Source organism: Panthera leo, chromosome A3 (genome assembly GCF_018350215.1).
Source record: "Panthera leo isolate Ple1 chromosome A3, P.leo_Ple1_pat1.1, whole genome shotgun sequence".
In the NCBI taxonomy this organism is placed as follows: domain Eukaryota; kingdom Metazoa; phylum Chordata; class Mammalia; order Carnivora; family Felidae; genus Panthera; species Panthera leo.
Window position 1 is genome coordinate 1,285,080 of NC_056681.1, and position 19,974 is coordinate 1,305,053.

Sequence of the window (19,974 nt, forward strand, 5' to 3'; positions counted from 1 at the left end):
GGCCGGCGGGAACGCGGAATGGCGAGGCCGCTCTGGAAGGCAGCGTGGTGATTTCTCACAAAAGTAAACATACTCTTACCGCACGATCCACAGCCATGTCCTTGGCAGTTACCCAAAGAAGTAGAAAACTTCCGTCCACACAAGAACCCGCACACGGATGTTTATGGCAGCTTTATTCGCAATCGCCCAAACTCGAAGCAGCCAAGATGCCCTCGGTGGGTGTGGACCACCCAGACAGCAGAATATTATTCAGGGCTAAAAAGAAATGAGCTCCCAAGGCCCTGGGGACACATGCAGGAAACTTAATCGCATATTACCAAGAGAAAGAAGCCAGTCAGAAAAGGCTACACACTGTGTGATTCCAACCGTATGACATTCTGGGAAAAGCAAAATCATGGAAACGGAGAAGTCAGTGGCTTCTTGAGGGGCGGGGAGGGGAGGGACAGGCGGAGCACCGAGGATTTTTAGGGAAGATGTTCAGTATGATACCCGACATACGTGTCAGATGCACGTTTTGTTAAGTTCAGACCTCGGCGTATTTTGAGTGGTGGCAAACGTATCGTATTTTAACTGCAGCATATACACGTCCACTGCCGGTGTATGGGAAGACAGCGATATGTGTGTGCTGTTCTTTTCTGTGACCTTGCCGAAGTCACTTGTTAGCTTTTTTCCAGGTTCCATAGGATTTTCTACATAGATCATACTGTCTGCAAAGAAAGACGCTGCACTTTTGTCTCCTTGTGAATTCTTTTCTCCTGCTCGTCGTATTGCATAGAGACTCCAGTGTGATGTCAGACAGACGTGGTGATGGTGGAGATCTTTGCCCTTTTCCTAACCTGGGGAAAACCTTCAGTCTTGTGCTGTTAAGTATGATGCTCGCTGTGGTTACTTCCCAGATGCCCTTTATCAGGTTGAGGAAGTTCCCTTCCATTCGTGCTTTGCAGTTTTTCTCAGAAATGGATGTTAGATTTGTCAAACACGTTCTTTTTTCTTGTTGCAATTTTGAGTTTATCATACTTTTTTTTTTCTTTGTGGTCTTTTTAAAGTGTGTTTATTTTGAAAGAGAGAGAGAGAGAGAGAGAGAGAGAGCGCGCGCACTCATGCAAGCGGGGTTGGGGCAGAGACAGAGAATCCCATGCAGGCTCCGTGCTGTCAGCACAGCGAAGGGGGGCTCGATTCCATGAACCGTGAGATCACGACCCGAGCCGAAACCAAGAGTCAGATGCTTCACCGACCGAGCCACCCAGGCGCCCCTTTTTGGCCATTAACACGGTACATTATGTTGGTTGATTTTCGAATGTGAACGAAACTTGTGTCGCTGGAGTAATCCCCACTTGGTTGTGATGTATCACTCTTTTTTAAAGATCTTGTTGCATTCAATTTGCTAAGATTCTATTAAGGATTTTTGCACGTTTGTTCATCAGACATTGCTCTGTGGTTTTATATTCCTGTAACATCTTTATCTGGTTTTGATATCAAGTCATGCTGGTTTCACAGAACGTATGTTTCTATGATGGTTTCACATGCGGCACTTACCCTCGTGAAGCGCGGTTCGGTTTTCAATGGTGGGTCCACAGCCGCTAAGCTGACTCTGTGACCCACCGTGGGTCTTCCCCCAGATGACGACCGCGTGTGCCGTGCTGATTCGGCCTAGTCTCTTCTCCCGGCCCCTCTCAAATTCGATTTTCTTGCCTGTTTGGGGCAGAGGCTGCTATTTGCTCACAGGAGCCACGGCTGGAGACCTCACTCCCCGCATGCACGCCGGCTGCGCCGGGATTCTCGGTGGGGTTCACAGCTCTGGGGGGCTGCCTCCCGAGGGGTGGGCGGCACCCCTGGGAGCTGCACTTAGACTTTAGAAAAGCACGTTTTGTATTCTCTTCACGTTTTACTTACAATGCCAGTTCCAGTGAAGCGACATCATTCTCGCATTCCACCTCTAAACAAAAGAGGCCTCGAAAACTGTCTGCAGGAACCCCACCCAAATGAGAAACAAACACACGTGGTAGGTGCCAATGGTCTTTACTTCCAGTAAGTGAAAAACCAAATCGGATATAATCTTGATTTTACTTTCTCAGTGACACAGCACTCTGTGATTTTGCTGTTCAGCGAGGTCTTTTCAGCAGCAGCACGCGCATCAGATGGGGCTCCTGAGAAAGTGGCTTCCGGGTCCCACCCAGGCCTGAATTAGAATCTGCTTTTTAACAAGGTCCTGGTGACTCTGTGCACATTGTGGTCTGTGTTGGTGCCGCGCTTGGAATCTTCTCAAAGGTTTTACCCGCGTCCCTCTGTGTATTTAGCGGCTTTGTAATTTCGCTTTTTAAACTTCCATATTTCAATCACCTCTAGCTAATCTGTGTCTGGTGTGGAAATAAGTGCTCTAGCTTGGTTTGCTTTTTTTTTTTTTCCAAAGGATTAATCCGCTGTCCTGATATCGTTTATTGAGGAGCCCACCACTTCCCTCCCGAGGACGTTTTAAGCGGGAGAAAAGCCTTAAAACCACGTGCACGGTACGATCTCGCATGTGTTCACAGAAACGACGCGGCAGAGGGGCGCTGCGCACTCGGGGAGCACGACTGCGGTGTGCTCCGGAATGCGGCGGTATGACCGACACGTCACCAGGCTGCAGACCTCCTCCTCCCCGCACAGGTACCTCGCACAGGTACCCGGGGTAGGTGTGTAGTACCCGTGAACGGCTGGAGCGCACGCGCCCGCCCGGCCCCGGCCCCGGCTCCGGCCCCGGCCCCGCCCTCGCCCTGCGCGCGCATCCCCCGCATCGCCCCGCCCCCGACCTGCGCACGCAGCCCACCACAGCCGCTCCCCACCCACCCGCACACCTGCGCGCGCAACTCCCGTGGCACCGCCACCGCCCTCTCCGCCGTCGGGGGCGGGGCGCGGCGCGGCGCGGCGCGGCGGGCAGCCGGCCAGGCGGTTGGCGAGGGTGGGGCCCAGGGGGCGGGGCCTCGGCCCAGGGGGTGGGGTTTCCGTTGCGGGGCGGGGCGGCGCGGCGCAGGCGCGCCGTAGGCCCAGCGGTTTCCCGCCCCCCCCAACGTCGCCCGGCGACGCCGCGCCGGCCCGGTGCCCGCCGGCCCCGCCGCGCGCCCCGCCGTTGGCGCCGGCATGTCGGGCCCCGGGCCGCGGGAGCCGCCGCAGGCGGGCGGGCCGGCGGGCCCCGAGGGCGCGGACGCGGCGCCGGGCGAGGCGGGGCTGAGCTTCACGACCACCGACCTGAGCCTGGTGGAGATGACGGAGGTGGAGTACACGCAGCTGCAGCACATCCTCTACTCGCACATGGAGGCGGCGGCGGCCGACGGCGAGCTCGACGCGCGCCTCAGCTCGGCCTTTCTGGCGGCCACGGCGCCGGGCGCGGCGACGGCGGCGGGCGGCTTCGCGGCGGCGGGGGGCGCGGCGGCGGCGGCGGCGGCCGGGGGCGCGGCGTCCGTGTACCCGGTGTTGTGCCCGCCCCCGCTGGCCGACGGCGGCTTCGCGGGCGCCGCGCCCTGCCTGGGCCACGTCGACTTCCAGGAGCTGCGCATGATGCTGCTCAGCGAGGCGGGCGCCCCTGCCGCCGCCGAGAAGACGCCGGGCGCCGACGGCCCCGGCCCGGGCGCGCCGCGGCCCAAGGCGCCCGACGGCGGCGGCAAGGAGAACGCGGAGGGCGCGCCCGAGGCGCGGGCCAAGTCGGCCGTGCGCGTCCGCCTGGAGGACCGCTTCAACAGCATCCCCGCTGAGCCGCCTTCCGCCCCGCGCGGCGCCGAGCCCCCCGAGCCCGGCGTGGCGCTCAACAAGTGGGTGTCCACCCCGGGGCGGCCGGGCGCGGGGAGGGCGCGGGGGGGGGCCGCGCCGGGTCTGCGCGCACAGGAGGCCGCCAGCCTCCGTCGGGGTGCGGACCGGAAGGTCCCGTGCAGAGGCCGAAGTCTCAGTCTGGGTGCACATGCGGACCCCTGGTGAGGAGGCCGCCGGCCTGGCTGTGACTGGTATCTGCGTGGCCGGGTCTGGGTAGAGACCAGGTGATCTGGTGCAAAGCCAGCGCCACCGCAGCTTGCGTTTTAATAGGGATTGGGCCCAGCTGGGTCTGGGCGCAGGTCAAGTCAGCCGCTAGAAAGCCCCCAGCTTCCTCCAGGCTGGCATCTTAACAGGGGGCCGACTTGCAAGGTTCTGTGCCCTGTGCAGGTGCCGGTGAGCAAGCACTTGGGAGTACTGAGTACACACCCCAGAGCGTGGGCTTCTGTGGTCAGCGCTGTCTGCACGCGGAAGGGCTAAGTTCCAGTTGAGATCGGTGTGCCAATGCTTCTGAGCACCGAATTACCCGCCTGCGTGTCAGGAGAGGTGTGTTTCCCCCATGTTGACTCAGGTTAGCGGTGTCTTCACTGCACGCACGGACGCAGCCTTGTGGAAGGAAAGCGTCTTGTCCTGAGGCTTTGACCACAGAGCGTAGCTTCTCCTGCAGCCAGGCCGCCAGCCCGCCAGTCCTGCCCCAGGGGCGACTCCTGGAGAGGAGCGGCCCGTGTGCTGCGGCGGCTCCTCGGCTTTCTGTCCGTCCCTAGCCAGTGGTGGTCCCCATTTCGCCCTCAGTCATCAGAGTTTGGAGAATGGCCAAAACAACAGAGCAAGAGAGATTGTCAGTGACACACAGCCTCCCGTTCCTCCGTGAGGAAGAAGCTTGAGCTTGTGCGCCGCGGCACCAGTCGGTGATTGTTCGCCAGAGGTTTCCGTGATGAGGGGCATTCGTTCACCCTAACAGACTTGCGCGTTCTAGAAAAGGTGATTGTACCGCTTCGGGACATTTCCCGCAACACACTCGTCACATGTTTTTTTTTTGTCTCGGCAGTTTGGTCACTCTTATCCGACATCCTTCCGAATTAATGAACGTCCCTCTTCATCAGCAACAAAACAAATGCACGACGTTAGTGAAAAATAAAACTGCCACCGCGGCCACGGCCCTGCAGTTCACGTACCCCGTGTTCACGGCCAACGCCTGCTCGGCCAACGCCGGCTCGAACCCGTCGCAGGTGCAGGTAAGGGGACAGTTGGTCCCGCTTTGCTCTTTTGTAGCAAATGGATCTGAGTTGAGTTCATTCGATCTGAGGGATTTCTCTTTCGCCGAGCTTAATAATCCTTAACGTCGAGAGTGTTTATGTGGTCGGGGAATGTCTTAAAATCCTCTGTGTAGCGCATGATGTCTTTGGCGTGATTTCTGTGGAAGTGCATGTGCTTTGTGTGGAATCGAGGGGACCGACTGGGTCTCATGCTGATAAAGTTCCTGTGGCTTCGTTTTTCCAGAGCTCTAGTAACCCATGTTCTATACTCGAAGCTGCCAAGCATCAGGATATTGGATTGCCTAGAGCATTTTCTTTCTGTTACCAGCAGGAAGTTGAATCCACTAAACAGACTTTGGGCGGTAGAAACAAAGCTTTGCCTGAGCAGGTTTGGATTAAAGTAGGAGGTAAGCCACAAAGGGGAGCGGGCGCTGCCCTGATGTCATTCTGGTGGGGGGGAGGTTTGTAAACATGACATGGTCTTGGAAGTGAATTTCCACGTGGGGGACTTTTCTTCACTTTGAACTTTCTTTCGAATTCCAAACATATTTGTACTTAGTGTGGAAACATTGAGTTTGGAGGCTCCTCTTGCTAGCGATCTCCGTGAACGGAAGAATGACGGGCTTCCCTAAACTTACCGTTTCCTGCAAGTTGCCGAAAGCACTTAATAGCGTTGTTTTTGTTTTTTTCTTATTTTATATTTCACGAGTGAGCCAGGAGTCTGAAACCTGCTAAAAGCTTTAGGAGACAATCTGCAGATGGGCAGAGGATTGAGTTGGGGACAAGAGGCCATAAGGTGATTCAGAAGGGTTTAGAAATAAACTGCTGAAGGCAAACCTTGCTCATCTTGAGAGTGAGCTCGCAATCCCTTTCTCCCTGGGAGCCAACTATTTTTTGACTCACTGGACGAGATAACCCCAAGGTTTTCCAGAGCCGGCGAGGGCAGGAGCGACGGAGCCGCCGAGGCAGCGGGCAGTTCTCGTGGTTCGGCGTCTCCGTGCAGAAGCGCGTGTTACCGTTTGCAGAGTTAAAGGTTGCTAGTCAGACCGTGTGCTAAGTTCTCAGCTTCAGGAACAAAGCGTTCCCAGCACTGAGCTCCCCACCGGGTCCCCCGCTCTGAAAGATGTGGTGGTGACTCCTGTGCCACAGATTTATTTGGCTTTTGTTTGGCATCCTGAGAACGCACACCCCGCACGTGTTAGCTGGGGGCCTCCCGCTCTGCGTGTGACGAAATTTGCCGCGTTCCTCCAGCAGAAGTCAAAGCTAGGAGGTGGTCACTCCTCGTGTGGGCAGAATCACTTGTGAGGTGAGGGCATGTTTAACCGTAGGCCACCTACGTTTTGTCTTCTGGGCACTGCGGTTAGAGTATCCGCTGTCACGTTAGAATAATTGCATAAAAGAAAATCTTCTGGAGAAAAAAAATCTTTTTTCATTCTGAATGTCAGAGAAGTTCAATAACTTCTTGGTTTCTCCGTTCGTAGGTGGTAGTTAACATCTGCTGATTAACAGGGGACCTTTGACAAGGTTGTATTGATTACATAATACTCGGAGTGTTCTCGTTTGGTTACAGATTCATGTTCAGGTTTGTGGTTTGAACCTTGGAGCTTTGTGTACAAGTTCCTGGAGTAGGTGCAGCTTTTCCTGTTGAGTTCTGTGTGTCCCTTGCTCGTGAATGCGTATGTCTGGAGTTGAAAATGGCACCAAAGGTATTCAGCACTAATGGGAAGAAGTTAAGTAAAATAAAAAATTAAAATACACTTTTTTCTTCTTTTGCAAAGAAGAAGCGCTATGTAAGCAAGCAATAAATAAGAGGAACCGGAGTAGAATTCGTCAGCTGGACACAAACGTAGAACGAAGAGCCCTTGGAGAGATTCAGAACGTGGGTGAAGCTTCCACCGCCGCACAGGGCGCTTGGCCACCCGCGGAGTCCTCGCAGGCAAACCTCGGGGAGCAGAGCCAGAGCGGGCCCCAGGGAGGAAGGTCGCAGCGCAGGGAGAGGCATAACCGCATGGAAAGAGATAGAAGGTAACTCGTGTGGTTGTTCATCAGCACGCAACTTTATTCCAGTTATTAGCGGTAATAGGCAAGTTATTGATGAGACAGCAGTTTAGTCGATTCACAATGTGTTCAAAGTGGAGAGAGGTTGGCCAGAGTGAATATTGACTTTGTTTTGCTGGGGGGATCGGGGTCCCCAGGACCACCTCCCAGGTTTGATGATTCTTTAGGACTTAGGGCTTTGATTTATTACAGAGAAAGGAACCTGCAAAATTACCAAAGGTGCTGGGTGGGGGATGGGCGTCCAGTGAGCTAGTTGTAGGCTCCCAGGTGTCCCCTCCCAGGGGACTCCCAGATGCACTCAGCAACCCCAGCACCAGCTGTGGCCAGCTGGGAAAGCTCCTGAGGGACTCAGGGCCCCGAGATTTTCTTGGCGGGCATGTCATGGAGGCATTCCTACCTGCCAAGCAGCCAATCCCAGGACCCCAGGAGAAGAGCCGATGCACAGCATAAGCCATGTTTACGCACATGTTGTGGGTGCAGGGAGCCCCTCCTAACTAACGGTGCTGGGAACCCCTGGAATCTGAGTGTCCAGATGCCATCAGGGGCCCGCCTTGTGAGTAGGCTGCTGGGAGATGGCCAGGGTGCACAATGGGGCACTTCGCTTTGCCTGGTTCTTTTAAGAATGTTGGGAAAGAAAGGGGTTAGAACTGTCGTTCTATCTGCAGGTTTTATTTAGAATCTGCAATATTTTTTTGAATATTTATTTTTGAGAGAGAGAGAGAGAGAGATTGACAGGGCATGAGCAGGGGAGGGGCAGAAAGAGGGAGACACAGAATCCGAAGCAGATTCCAGGCTCCGAGCTGTCAGCACAGAGCCCGATGCGGGCTCAAACCCACGAACCATGAGATCATGACCTGAGCTGAAGTCAGATGCTTAAGTGACTGAGCCACCCAGGCGCCCTGAATCTGCAATTTTATGTAGAATCAAAAGGTGGCTAGTTTTTCTCTATTACAGCTGGATTTTTACCTGATGTTTCCCTAACATAATTAACATAGTCATTCATTGAGAACTTTGTACCAGTTTCCTTTTTATAGCATGCGGCAAGGCAGACGTTCAACTATGAAGGGCGAATGTTGACCCAAGGCGACTTCTTTCCTTTTAAAAGGATATATTAGAGCTAGCTGCCCAGCTAGATCTCCTTCATACACAGGTGCGCTCATACCCACTGGCACACACACACACTCACACACTCTACTTGAAGCGCTGTGTCAGCAAGGACTTTCGAACCAGAAAGGACATTTTTCCTATTCTGATATTTATCACATAAACATTTATTTAATACCTACTATGTGAAAACCCTTCTACCATATGCTGACAGCGAGAGCTTAGATTTTTACTCTGCCTTTTCGTAGTTTAACAGCCTGCAGAGGGATCACCTCTCATCTGAGTTTCTTATCTACAAAGCAGAGCTGGCTACCACACGGATTGGAGACAGGATGAAACACGTGTGTACGTCACACGTGTCTGCCTCTGTGTAGAAGTTAGCATCTCGTAAATGCCAGCTGTCACATTGACCTCATGAGATCGCTACGACAGATTCTGAGCGTATGCTTGGGAAGATGGGCAACGAGGGTTGTATAAGCTGGTAATCGGGAAGAGCTAAAAATGGTGTAAATCATGAGACCACTTGGGATGTAAACGATCTCCAAAAAATGAATGATCTCTCAAATGACTGGGTTTTGGGGCATTATCAGACTGGTCGTGTGTGATCCTTTTGACCCGGGGTCCCTTGCCGATCATAGCTGCAACCCTGAGCTGTGGGTGAGCTCCTTGGCCCAAGGAGAGCTGTCCACCCAGAAAACCCCCCACAAAATTTTGCTTTGCGTTTCCGGGGCTTGGGTCCATGCTTGGTCTGGAGACTGGAAACTGGCCCTTGCTCCTGACCCATGAGAAGTCCGTGGAAACCCCTGCAGCAGGTCGGCCTTGTGGAGGAGGGCCGCATGGTCGTGGCGGAGCGTGGTCCTGAGCACGCACTCGGTGGCCGGGCCACAAGCAACACATTCAGACATTTGCTTTACTGCTTGGTATCGCTTCTGCTTCTCTGGGTGATCACTTTGGATTTTGACCGTAGGCGCAGAATCCGCATTTGTTGCGATGAGTTGAATCTTCTAGTCCCCTTCTGCAATGCCGAGACAGATAAGGCAACCACGCTCCAGTGGACCACAGCGTTCCTGAAGTACATTCAGGAGAGACACGGAGATTCTCTTAAGAAGGTCAGTATTCGGAGCAGGTAGATTTTTCGAATTTTATAAACTTACCAGAGATCTTCCTTATCCTTCTTTCCCTGAGATATCCCAGACTGTTCTTGCTGGAATCCAGTGTCAGGTACTGAGTTCACTGAGAACAGAACTCCGCTCGTTAATGATGTAGCTCTTCGTGTATCGAAATAAGAATCACGGCCGGGGTCCGTTCACTGACGCACGGTGTAAGTGACTGAGTATTGGTTGTCAGGTCATAGATCGAGCGCCTGCTGTGTGCAGTGGATTGTGGGGCTTGAAGGGGTGTCAGAGACCTGGGAGATGTGGTCTTTCGTTACCCTCTGAAAACTTTATGGTGGGATGAAGCAAGAATAGTTAAGGGAGAGACAGATACGTGTTAAATGGTCTGGAATTCACGTGCGCTCAGAAGGCGGAGAAGCGAGACTCTTCGGTGGGCCGCGTGACCGGGGACGACTTGGGGGCTTCGGAGCCCAAGCATCTGGCTCCTTGTTGCAGCCAGCGCTGCCTGACCCTGTCTGTCCAGTCCCAGGGGCAATCGTAGCGAGCGAGCGTGGCTCCAGGTAGGACCGAACGCATGGTGTGAATGGGACTCCGGCCGCCCCTTCCCTGGTGGTTCCGATGGAAGAACGGAGGCGTTCGCGGCTTTGGCTTCAGTGCTCTGCCTCGGGGGGACCGCGGCTGCAGGTACTGGCCTCAGAATGCTGCTGGCCAGGGGGAGTGGTGGCGAGGCCTCAACGAGGCAAGCCCAGCGCCCCGGCCCCGCTCCTTGTCGAAGCCGTCGTGCGGTTGCCGCTGTGGGCTCAGCACCCGTTAGGCGCTGAGCTGAGGTTGGCGCAGAAACGTGGAAGCCTTTTAGAAAGAGCCTCTCGTGTCTAGATCCCGGAAGGGCCCGGAACCGCAGGCGGTTTTCCGTTTCCCTCGTGTCTCCGCACGGCAAGGCTCCGTCCTTCCGTTGTACGCGTTGTAGAGCAGCGTTTACGTCCCGTCTCTTCTAACTGGATCACTTACGGTTGTTTATGATGCACTTACTCTTTGACATTACGTGTTGGAGATCGACTGTTAACTTTGATAAAATAAAGCTTTTATGTATTTTTGTTATTATTTAATTCCAGTTAGTGAACACACAGCGTGATACCAGTTTCAGGTGTACAACGTAGGGATTCGCCACTCCCACACGTCCCCCGGTGCTCGTCACGACAGGTGCGCTCCTTCATCCCCTCACTTATTTCCCCCGTCCTCCGACCCCCCTCCCCTCTGGCGACCGTCGGTGTGATGTGATCTCTGTAGTTGAGGGTCTGGTTCTTGGTTAGTCTCTTTATTCCTTTGCCCATTTGTTTGATATCATACAGTATGTGTTTTTCTCTGAATGACATGTTTCACTATCATACTTTAGTTCTATCCACGTCGTTGCCAATGGCAAGCTCTTACTCTCTTTGATGGCTGAGTACTGTTCCACTGTGTGTGTGTGTGTGTGTGTGTGTGTGTGTGTGTGTGTATGTGTATATCCACCACATCTTTATCCATTCGTCAGTCAACGGACGTTTGGGCTCTTTCCATAGTTTGGCTCTTGTCGATAGTGTTGCTGTAAACATCGGGTGAATTTGCCTCTTCGAATCAGCATTCTTGTAGCCTTTGGGCAAATACAGGGAAGTGTGACGGCTGGGTCGTAGGGTACTTCTGTTTTTAACTTCTTGAGGAACCTCCGCACTGCTTTCCAGAGCGGCTACACCGGTTTGCATTCCACCGGTTTGCAGTGCAAAACGGTTCCTCTTTCTCCGCATCTTCACCGGCACCTGTTGTTTCCTGAGTTGTGAGTCTGAGCCGCTCGGACAGGTGTGAGGTGGTGGTATCTCAGTGTCGTTTTGATCTGATGAGGAGTGATGTCGGGCCTCACGTGTCTGTTGGCCACTTGTGTGTCGTTTTTGGAAAAAGCTTACGTACGTTCATACATACATACGTGTATATATGTGTGTTTAAAAATTGATATTTGTTTATTTAGAGAGCCCACGCACATTTACAAGCGAGGGGGGGGGAGGGAGGGAGGGAGGGATAGAGGGAGAGGGAGAGGGAGAGACTGAGGAAGGGAGAATCCCAAGCAGGCTCCACACTCACTGCAGAGCCTGATGTGGGGCTCGATCTCATGAAGCACAAGGTCGTGGCCTGAGCCAAAATCAAGAGTCAGACATTTAGCCTGCTGTGCCACCCATGCACCCCAAGCTTTTACATGTTTGAAAATGATTTTAATGTTTGTCTCTGGGTACCTGTTAGTAATGAATTACTCATGTAATTTATTCAAATGTATTGAAGGTGCTTACAACAACAATAAAAATTCGTTAACTGTCTTTGTATATACCCAAAGATTAAATAGGTTAAAACTTACAGGTGTTATATTTCACATTTCATATACATTGTGCTTCCTGGTGTTTCTGAACTTAGTTACGTTGAATGTGTGGCTTGCTTCTGGGTCAGATTCTAGGGCCGGTCAGGAAAGGGGCTGCAGGGACGTCGGGGAGCACTTTGTTGGGTTAGCACACAGCTCGCCAAGCAGGGTCTATGGCTGTTTCCTCGGTAACCGGTCTCTCTTATTCACCTATTTCTGTTCTGACCGGTAAAATACACGAGAGTCTTAAGTGATTTTCCTGAGTTGTTTTATTTATTTATTTATTATTATTATTTTTTTAATTTTTTAACGTTTATCTATTTTTGAGACAGAGAGAGACACAGCATGAACGGGGGAGGGGCAGAGAGAGAGGGAGACACAGAATCGGAAGCAAGCTCCAGGCTCTGAGCCATCAGCCCAGAGCCCGACACGGGCTCGAACTCGCGGACCGCGAGATCGTGACCTGAGCTGAAGTCAGACGCTTAACCGACTGAGCCACCCAGGCGCCCCTTCCTGAGTTGTTTTAGTACACGTTTCGTTCCGCAGGTCACTGCACCCAGGCTTGTTCAGGGTGCCGGGGGGTCACCCTTCGAACGAGACCAAGAGCCTGCTGGCCGAGCGGACGATGCAGGGGCGTGTCGGTCCTGTCAAGAGGAGAGCTGCTCTGTGGGCCCTGCCTGCAGCAGGGGTGGCGGGGGGTCTGGAGGGTCGTAGGCAGCAGTGGCATGTCAGCCTTAAAAGCAAAACAGCCGGTGGTTTCACTGGCAAAGTGAGTCTCGGGGAACGAGGAACCGCCACGCAGGACACGCAAGCTTCGGGGAACACAGGGAAGGCCCGCTCTCTTAGGTTTTAGGGGGAGATCGGGGCGGGTCGTTTGGGGCGGCAGTGTGCCGGAGAGGAGGGGGAGTCAGGGTTTGGGGCGGTTTCTGGCTCCGGCAGGCAGTGGCCGGGGCGGTGTTGCCGGGGCAGGGGGGCGGGGGCACCGAGGCCTCCCGTGCCGAGGCTGGTCTCGCCGGCCGGCTGTGGCGCCCGAGCCCCCTCCAAGGCGCCCGGCTCCGTCTCGGGGGGGGGGGGGGGGGGGGCCTCCTGTGCCCGTCCCCACGGGCGCCATCTGATCGATGTTTCGCGCGGGGCCCGCCGTGGGCCGGTGGGGGTGGGGGTGGGGGGCGGCCGGGGGGGCCTCCGGCATCTGGCGCAGACGTGCGAGGCTTTCGGCGCCCAGGAGGCACCAAGCCGTGTCCAGAGGGCGACGGGGAGATGAGTCTGGGGCTCCGTCAGCAGACACCTGGTTCCCTCGGCGCCCTTTCTTGTTTCTTCGTTAATTTATTTCACTTCCAGCGTAGTTACCATACGGTGTTGTGTTGGTTTCAGGCCAGTTTGTGTTGTTTTTCTAACGAACATACACACAGTACAACGAACACCTCCGCACCCGTCACCCGGGGTCAGCGTTTACCGTGTTTACGTCACGCACTCGCGTGTTGGCCGCGCGGTTTCAGAGACGCTTCCAGGCGTCGCGTCTCTTCACCTCTAGGTATTTCTGGACGCGTCTCCTGGAAAATTCTCCCGCGCACCCCCCGTGCCGTTACTGTGCCTCACGAGGCTGATCGCCATGCTGGCATCAAATAGTCCATATTGGCGTTTCCCCGGAATGTTTCAAATGACTTTCGTAGCGGTTTTCCTTTTTTCCTCCAAACCCGCGCCCACCCATGGATTATGTATTGCGTTTAATTACGCTTTTAAGTCTCCTTAAGTTGCACCCACTCTGCCCCACCTCACGTTTGCTTACGATGACGTTGAGGTTTGGGGGAGATGAGGTCGGGTGTCTGTAGAACTCTGAATTTAGATGATTCACTTTATATGGGGAATTTTGATAGAATTTCAAACTTTGAGAAAAGTTCCAAGATTTGTACCGAACTCGGCAGGTGCCCACCAGCCTCACTCAGAGTCACCAGTTGCTAATGTCATAGCCCGTTCGCTCTGTCGTGCTTGATCTCTCGTTATATACTTTCCTGAACTGTTTAATAACGACTCGTAGATACCTCAGGACTTGTGTATTTTTGAAGAACAAAAGCCTCGTCTTACGGAACCGGGATACGGTGCTCAGACTCAGGAAATGTCACTTCCATCCAAAACTGTTGTCCGGCTCAGGGGTAACCTCTGGATTTGCCTGGATTTGCCTGGATTTGCCTGTTCTCCCGATAATGTCCTCTGCAGCTTCCCCACTGGTTATGAGGAGCCGTCGAGAGAGAGGACCGGGAATCTCAGCCCAGCCGCGGGCGGCCCCTCCCTCTGCACCTCCCGCCCCCTCACAACCCCCCCCCCCCCCCCACTGCCCACTCTCCCGGCAGCACCAGCACTTGGTGCTGCGGGAATTCCTGCCCCCACGTCCGCCAGCCTCTGACTGGTTGGTTCCTGTTTCACCAGTGACGGGCACCCTGAGTTAGTCCGTGGCCCTGGGGGTGACGGCTGACAGGCTGACGGTCTCCCCAGTTGGTGCGCAGTGTCCCCCCCCCCCCCCCCCCCCCCCGCACACAGACCCCTCCTTCAACCTTCCAGACAAGAACATACCCCCTCTTTGGCTCTGAAGGCGAGGACAATCACCTGGCCTGGTGGGTGGGCCCTGGTGGCCCCGTTGCAGCTCTGTCCCCCCTCTGCTCCTTTGTCACTCTGAACCTGGGTGCCTGTGCCCGAGTCTCCGTGAGCCTTGCTGCTCTGTCAGCATTTGGGGGGCGGGCAGAGTCAGTGGCAGTGTTTTCTCGTTTTTTCTTTTTTGAGAAAGGGGGCGCAAGTGAGCAAGAGAGAAGCGGGGCTCACCCAGTTCGGGACCCTAACTCACAAACCGCGAGATCATGACCTGAGCCAAAGTCAGACACAACCGACTGAGCCACCCAGGCACCTGATCATGTTTTCTTCTATCATAATTTGCTTTTATGTCCGTTATTTCAAAGCATTACCTATTCTGTCGTTTTTTTAAGGTTTTATTTTTTTCTGTCACACTGAGGTAAAAGCATTTGGCTTTTTACTTTTTCTGTTTTTAAAGCAGAGGTCTCTGGCTACTTTGTATTTCATTTTATTTTATTTTATTTTATTTTATTTATTTTTTATTTTTATTTTTTTTAATTTTTTTTTTTTTTAACGTTTATTTTTGAGACAGAGAGAGACAGAGCATGAACGGGGGAGGGTCAGAGAGAGGGAGACACAGAATCCGAAACAGGCTCCAGGCTCCGAGCTGTCAGCACAGAGCCCGACGCGGGGCTCGAACTCACGGACCGCGAGATCGTGACCTGAGCCGAAGTCGGCCGCTCAACCGACTGAGCCACCCAGGCGCCCCTTTATTTTATTTTTTTAAATTTTTTATAAGTTTTCTTTATTTTGAGAGAGGCAGAGTGGGGGCGGGGGGCAGAGAGAGAAGGAGACAGAGAATCCCAAGCAGACTCCATGCTTCCAGCACAGAGCCTGACTCAGGGCTTGAACCCACAAAATGGGAGATCGTGACCTCAGCCGAAACCAAGAGTCAAATGCTCAACCAACTGAGCCACCCAGGCGCCCCTGTTTTTCACGTTTTCGTATTCCGTTGTCATCAATGAAGATGGTCTGTACAAAGAAACCATTTTTGAAAGTTTGTTGAGACTTCCATCGTGACCTCTTCTGTTGTCAGTTTTTTAAAGTTTTGTATTTATTTGGAAAGAATGTGTATACTCCATTCGGTGAATTCTGTGTTAGGTTGAGACTATTCGTGGCGATTCAGACTTTCCCCTCCTGCTTTGCTGTGTGGCACGCCTGTCCCTGCCCCAGACAGGCGGCCGGTACTTTCCCTTCCCGACTTCCTGGTGCAGCTTCCTGATGGGTGCTCGGAACCATCGCCCTCCTTCCTCTTAAGAAATACGCTTTGTTTTTGTAAGGTTATTTTTGTTTCTATAATCTCTACACCCAACATGGGGCTCGAACTCACAACCCCAAGGTCAGGAGTCACTGGTTGTTCCTTACTGAGCCAGCCGGGCGCCCTGAGAAATGCACTTCTTGTGTTTGGCTTCTCTTGTATTTGCACACTCTGGCCAGATATCATCAAGGTGTCTTGATGAGCTGTAAGACTCCCTTGAAACTCTGCCGTTTCACTTAGGTTTTGTTGAAGTAGATGCCGACTGAGAGGGGAGAGTGGCAGTCGCCCACTAACTTCTGGCCTACAAGGAGGCCTGGCGATCGCAGCCACCCCGGTGCCTCGTGATTGAGAGCTGGGACCCCGTGGGCATCCAGGCCACACCAGCTTACCCGCCGCCCGCACAGATGCCCAGCACAAAGGCGGAGGCCCGGCACCAGTCTCGCAGCGTGGACACTGGTCAGGAGATCTCTGGAGTGCTTTCTTACATCGGAAATGATTGTTTCCTTCTTTGTGGCTTTAATTATTCCCAAGGGAAATTCTGCCTTTTCAGTACAGGCAGATATTTTCTATTTGGGCTTTGGGTGTCAGGATATAGGAAACTGTCAAAATAGGGTTCATCTTAAATTGCATTGAGACCCTAAAACCTGTTAAAGTTCGGGAAGAAAATTAGAGATATGTGCAGATGTAGCGGCTGAGTGGGATAGTCGTTAGAAATGACAGGTGGCCTTGGTCAGATGCCACTTTGAAGGCGGACAGGTGGCGTGCCCCGGCCATTCCAGATGGTTCCGAAGTTAAACTCGTTCAGCAGAGTACTTCTTCCCTTTCAGGACGTGAACTAAATATAAACCCACTACAGCCCAGCAACAAAAGCAACACAATACAAAAACAAAGGATTCGAGCACCTTTTTCCAAAGAAGGTGAACAAATGGCCAGCAAGCGCATGAGAAGATGCTCGCCATCTCTGACCATCAGGGAAATGCGGGTCAAAACCACGTGCAAGTACCACTTCTCACCGTCGCGTGTGGCTGTTACAGACAAAATAGGTGCTCGCAGGAGGTGCAGAGTTGGAACTCGGGGCTGCTGGTGGGAATGTCAGATGGTGCGGCTGCTGTAGACGGTTGTCTGACGGCGTCTCAAGAAGGCAGCCCTAGAATCACCGCGCGATCCGGCAATCCCTCTTGGGGGTTATGCACCCGAGAGACTTAAAAGCAGGGACCCGGATGGACGCCTGTATGTCAGCGTTCACAGCAGCTCTGGTCTCAGAGGCCAGGATGTTGGAGGCGGGCCCGCTGCCTGGCAGCGTGCGTGCGGAGGGCGCTTGCTCAGCCGTAGCCAGAGAGAGCCGTAGGCAGAGAGGGTTGCCGCAGCACGGGCGCGGCTCGTCGCCGCTCTGAGTGACGTGAACCAGTCACAGGAGGACAGACGCCCCCTGGGTCCACTTCTGTGTGGCCCCTGGAGCTGTTCCATTCGTAGGGACGGAAAGCGGGATGGTGGGCAGGGGCTGCGGGAGGACGAGAGTCATGTTTGACGGGGGACAGAGTGTCCGTGTGGAAAGATGAAAAGTGGTGGTGATCACGCGACACTGTGAAGGCAGTTCGTGCGCCGGATAAAACCACATACAGCGGTTAAAACAAAATGTCACGTTATGTATTTTTTACTGTCACAAAACCTTTAAGCCTAGACTCAGCGGCATAAGAATGCTATGCTTAAAAAACTCATGGAAATGTGTCCGTGCACAAACATGGAGAGAACAGAATACCGAGCTCCTGTGTTCCTGTGACTCTGCTTCAGGGCCAAGATCGCCTCGTCTGTACTCCTGTCCTGCCTCCCTTGCGGGACTATTTTATTTTAAAGCAGTTGCAGACCTAACATTTTAATTTAATTTTTCAATTTACATTCAAGTTAGTTAGCTTGTAGCACAACCAGGATTTCAGGAGTAGGTTCCTTAGTGCCCCTTCCCCATTTAGCCCATCCCCCCTCCCACACCCCCTCCAGTAACCCTGTTTGTTCTCCATATTTAAGAGTCTCTTAACATTTTGTCCCCCTCCCTGTTTTTATATTATTTTTGTTTCCCTTCCCTTATGTTCATCTGTTTTGTCTCTTAAAGTCCTCATATGAGTGAAGTCCTATGATTTTTGTCTTTCTCTGACTAATTTCGCTTAGCATAATACTCTCTGGTTCCATCCACGTAGTTGCAGATGGCAAGATTTCCTTCTTTGTGATTGCCGTGTAATGCTCCATTGTATGTATACCACATCTTTAGCCATTCATCCCTCGATGGACATTTGCTCCTTGCTCTTTATTTCTTGAAGAGACGGAACACTTTGTCCATAGGACGTCTGCCTTCTGCGTTGTGCAGACCCACGATCCCGTTTCCCAGAGGCTGACAAAGATCTGGCTGTCTGCACTTGCCTTCTTTTGTGAGCTTGGGGCTGACCCTGTGCTCGGGACAGCCAGCCTGCCCAGCCACGAGAGCTGAGGCCTTGAAAAGTTCCTGGAGGCAGGACAGCGTGAGCAAGGGCCGTGCCGACGGTACCACGGGAGCCAGATTTTAGTCTTACGGGTGCGGAGGTAACCCCTGACCCCAGGCCTGCCCCGGAACACTTGCTGGTGTGTGTGGGGTAGGTCATGGGTACGGTGTCTGTGTGGGGTGATGGAAAGTTCTGGAGATGGATGGTAGTGATGGCTCTGAAACACTGATGTCCTTAATGCGGCTGATGGAACACTGACACTAAAGGGGTAAAGTGGTATATTATGCTACGACAGAAAATCTGTAAGTATGGCTGCTGCTTTTAAATAAAGAAGGCTTTATACTATATTCAGGCATCATGAGACTCTATTGGAAAGTTAAAAATACATGTAAATGTAACGGAGAAGACTGTTTGAATCCTTTTTATCTTGTACACCCCCTTACGAGATGGGACATGAATTTGTAGATGACGCCTACATATCTTGAAGTAATTTAGCTCATAATTTCAACCTTCTTTGTTTAATTTTTTAAAGGTTTTTTTCATTGTAAGTACTCTCTCCGCCCCACCACGGGGCTCGAACTCACGACCCCGAGATCAAGAGCCGTGCACATTGCACCGACTGAGCCGGCCAAATGCTCCCCCCAACACACAACCTTTGTGTTGTGGAGATAGTTTCCGTGTCTGTAAATTCAGTGCATTAACGGTCATTTCTCAACTTCAGGAATTTGAGAGTGTGTTTTGCGGTAAAACTGGCAGAAGGCTCAAGTTGACCAGACCGGACTCCTTGGTGACGCGTCCCGCACAGGAGAGCCTACAGAGCAGCCCAGCCATGGACGTCAAGTGACCGGCACCGACCGCGAGTTCCCGGCAGTGGCGGCTGCCGCCCGGGGCCCCCAAGCGTCTGTGCAACCCAGGAGCCCCGGCGGTTTGACTCTAGGGGGACGCAGGTCAAGTTGATGGGCCTCCAGTGGGGACGTTAAAGCACGTTGTGTAAAGATGTTTGTCTAGAACAAAATACTTACTAGTCATTCGTGTCCTCTTAGACCATTTGGGGATGAAGACGTTGCCAATTGACAAGAAACTTCTCAATTACCTGCCTGATTCCATCATGTTTCTTAACATGATAACTTTGAAAATTACCATCCTTTGTAATTTCCTTAGTCTTAAAAGGTATATTGCTTTTTACTTATTTTATCTGCATTTTAAATGTGCCCGCTTAGCAACTGGAACAAGTTAAATTTTTCTTAATTAGAAGTAGTTTGGAAATTTCACTCTTTTGTTTCTCCCTCCCCTTGTACCGACTCCATTCACACAGGACCATGTTGTGAGATGTGGTCCATTTCCAGCCTTCCTGCTGGACATTTTCCAGACTCCCTTTGAAGCCATTTTTGTCCGTAAATGAAATATCGTCACAGTGGGTTACTTCACACCCTGATTTCCATATTGAGAGTCCCTACTTTCTGTGTAATAAACTCTAGTGTTTGGAACTGAGTTTTTCAAATGAGTGGCTTTATTTATCACAACAGGTAATAGCAGTAGACTTTCGTGCAGTACAAAGTCACCTTCAATAAATACTGTTAATTGGAGACGGTAAAAGTTTGTACACAAGAAAAGCGGGAAAATCAGACTAGACCATGTGTAGTCGGGATGCCGTACGTGAACTTCTTTATTTGTTACACTGTGGTCGTTAGATTTCATAGATCGTCTCGCTGGGACCATGTCTTTGTCCTTCCACAAATGCTGTGTAAACAAGCTGAATATTTTCTATCTGTGGAATCGTACAGAACTGCGTGTGCGGCCTGTACCCCCAGATGCCACGTCACGTAGGGCTGGGCTGAGGTACGACGTTTCAGCTGTAAATACATGGGAGACAGAACACGAGGACAGGGCATTGGAGGACGCTCTCAGGGACCCAGTGTCCAGTCGCTGC

The 19,974-nt window shown here is 52.7% G+C and overlaps 1 protein-coding gene across 2 annotated transcripts; it reads left to right on the forward strand.

The window, feature by feature from the left end:
* The first annotated feature begins 3,117 nt into the window (after positions 1-3,117).
* On the forward strand, positions 3,118-19,535 carry TCFL5 (transcription factor like 5). 2 transcript variants are annotated; one of them, XM_042930453.1, is made up of 6 exons: positions 3,118-3,785; positions 4,829-5,015; positions 5,281-5,443; positions 6,815-7,061; positions 9,166-9,307; positions 18,766-19,535. In XM_042930453.1, exons 1-6 carry the CDS (start codon positions 3,118-3,120, stop codon positions 18,886-18,888), a joined length of 1,530 nt encoding a protein of 509 aa, XP_042786387.1. In that variant the 3' UTR covers positions 18,889-19,535. The 2 variants fall into 2 exon arrangements, with proteins under 2 accessions (XP_042786387.1, XP_042786388.1); XM_042930454.1 differs by having other exon boundaries at positions 6,818-7,061.
* Positions 19,536-19,974: the final 439 nt, after the last annotated feature.

What these genes read in the sequence shown, in the direction of transcription:
- TCFL5 (XM_042930453.1), top strand. Translation starts at nt 3,118, where the DNA reads ATGTCGGGCCCCGGGCCGCGGGAGCCGCCGCAGGCGGGCGGGCCGGCG. An exon ending in CGAACCCGTCGCAGGTGCAG is followed by an intron (nt 5,016 to 5,280) that starts GTAAGGGGACAG and finishes TCGTTTTTCCAG; the next exon opens with AGCTCTAGTAACCCATGTTC. An exon ending in ACGGAGATTCTCTTAAGAAG is followed by an intron (nt 9,308 to 18,765) that starts GTCAGTATTCGG and finishes TCTCAACTTCAG; the next exon opens with GAATTTGAGAGTGTGTTTTG.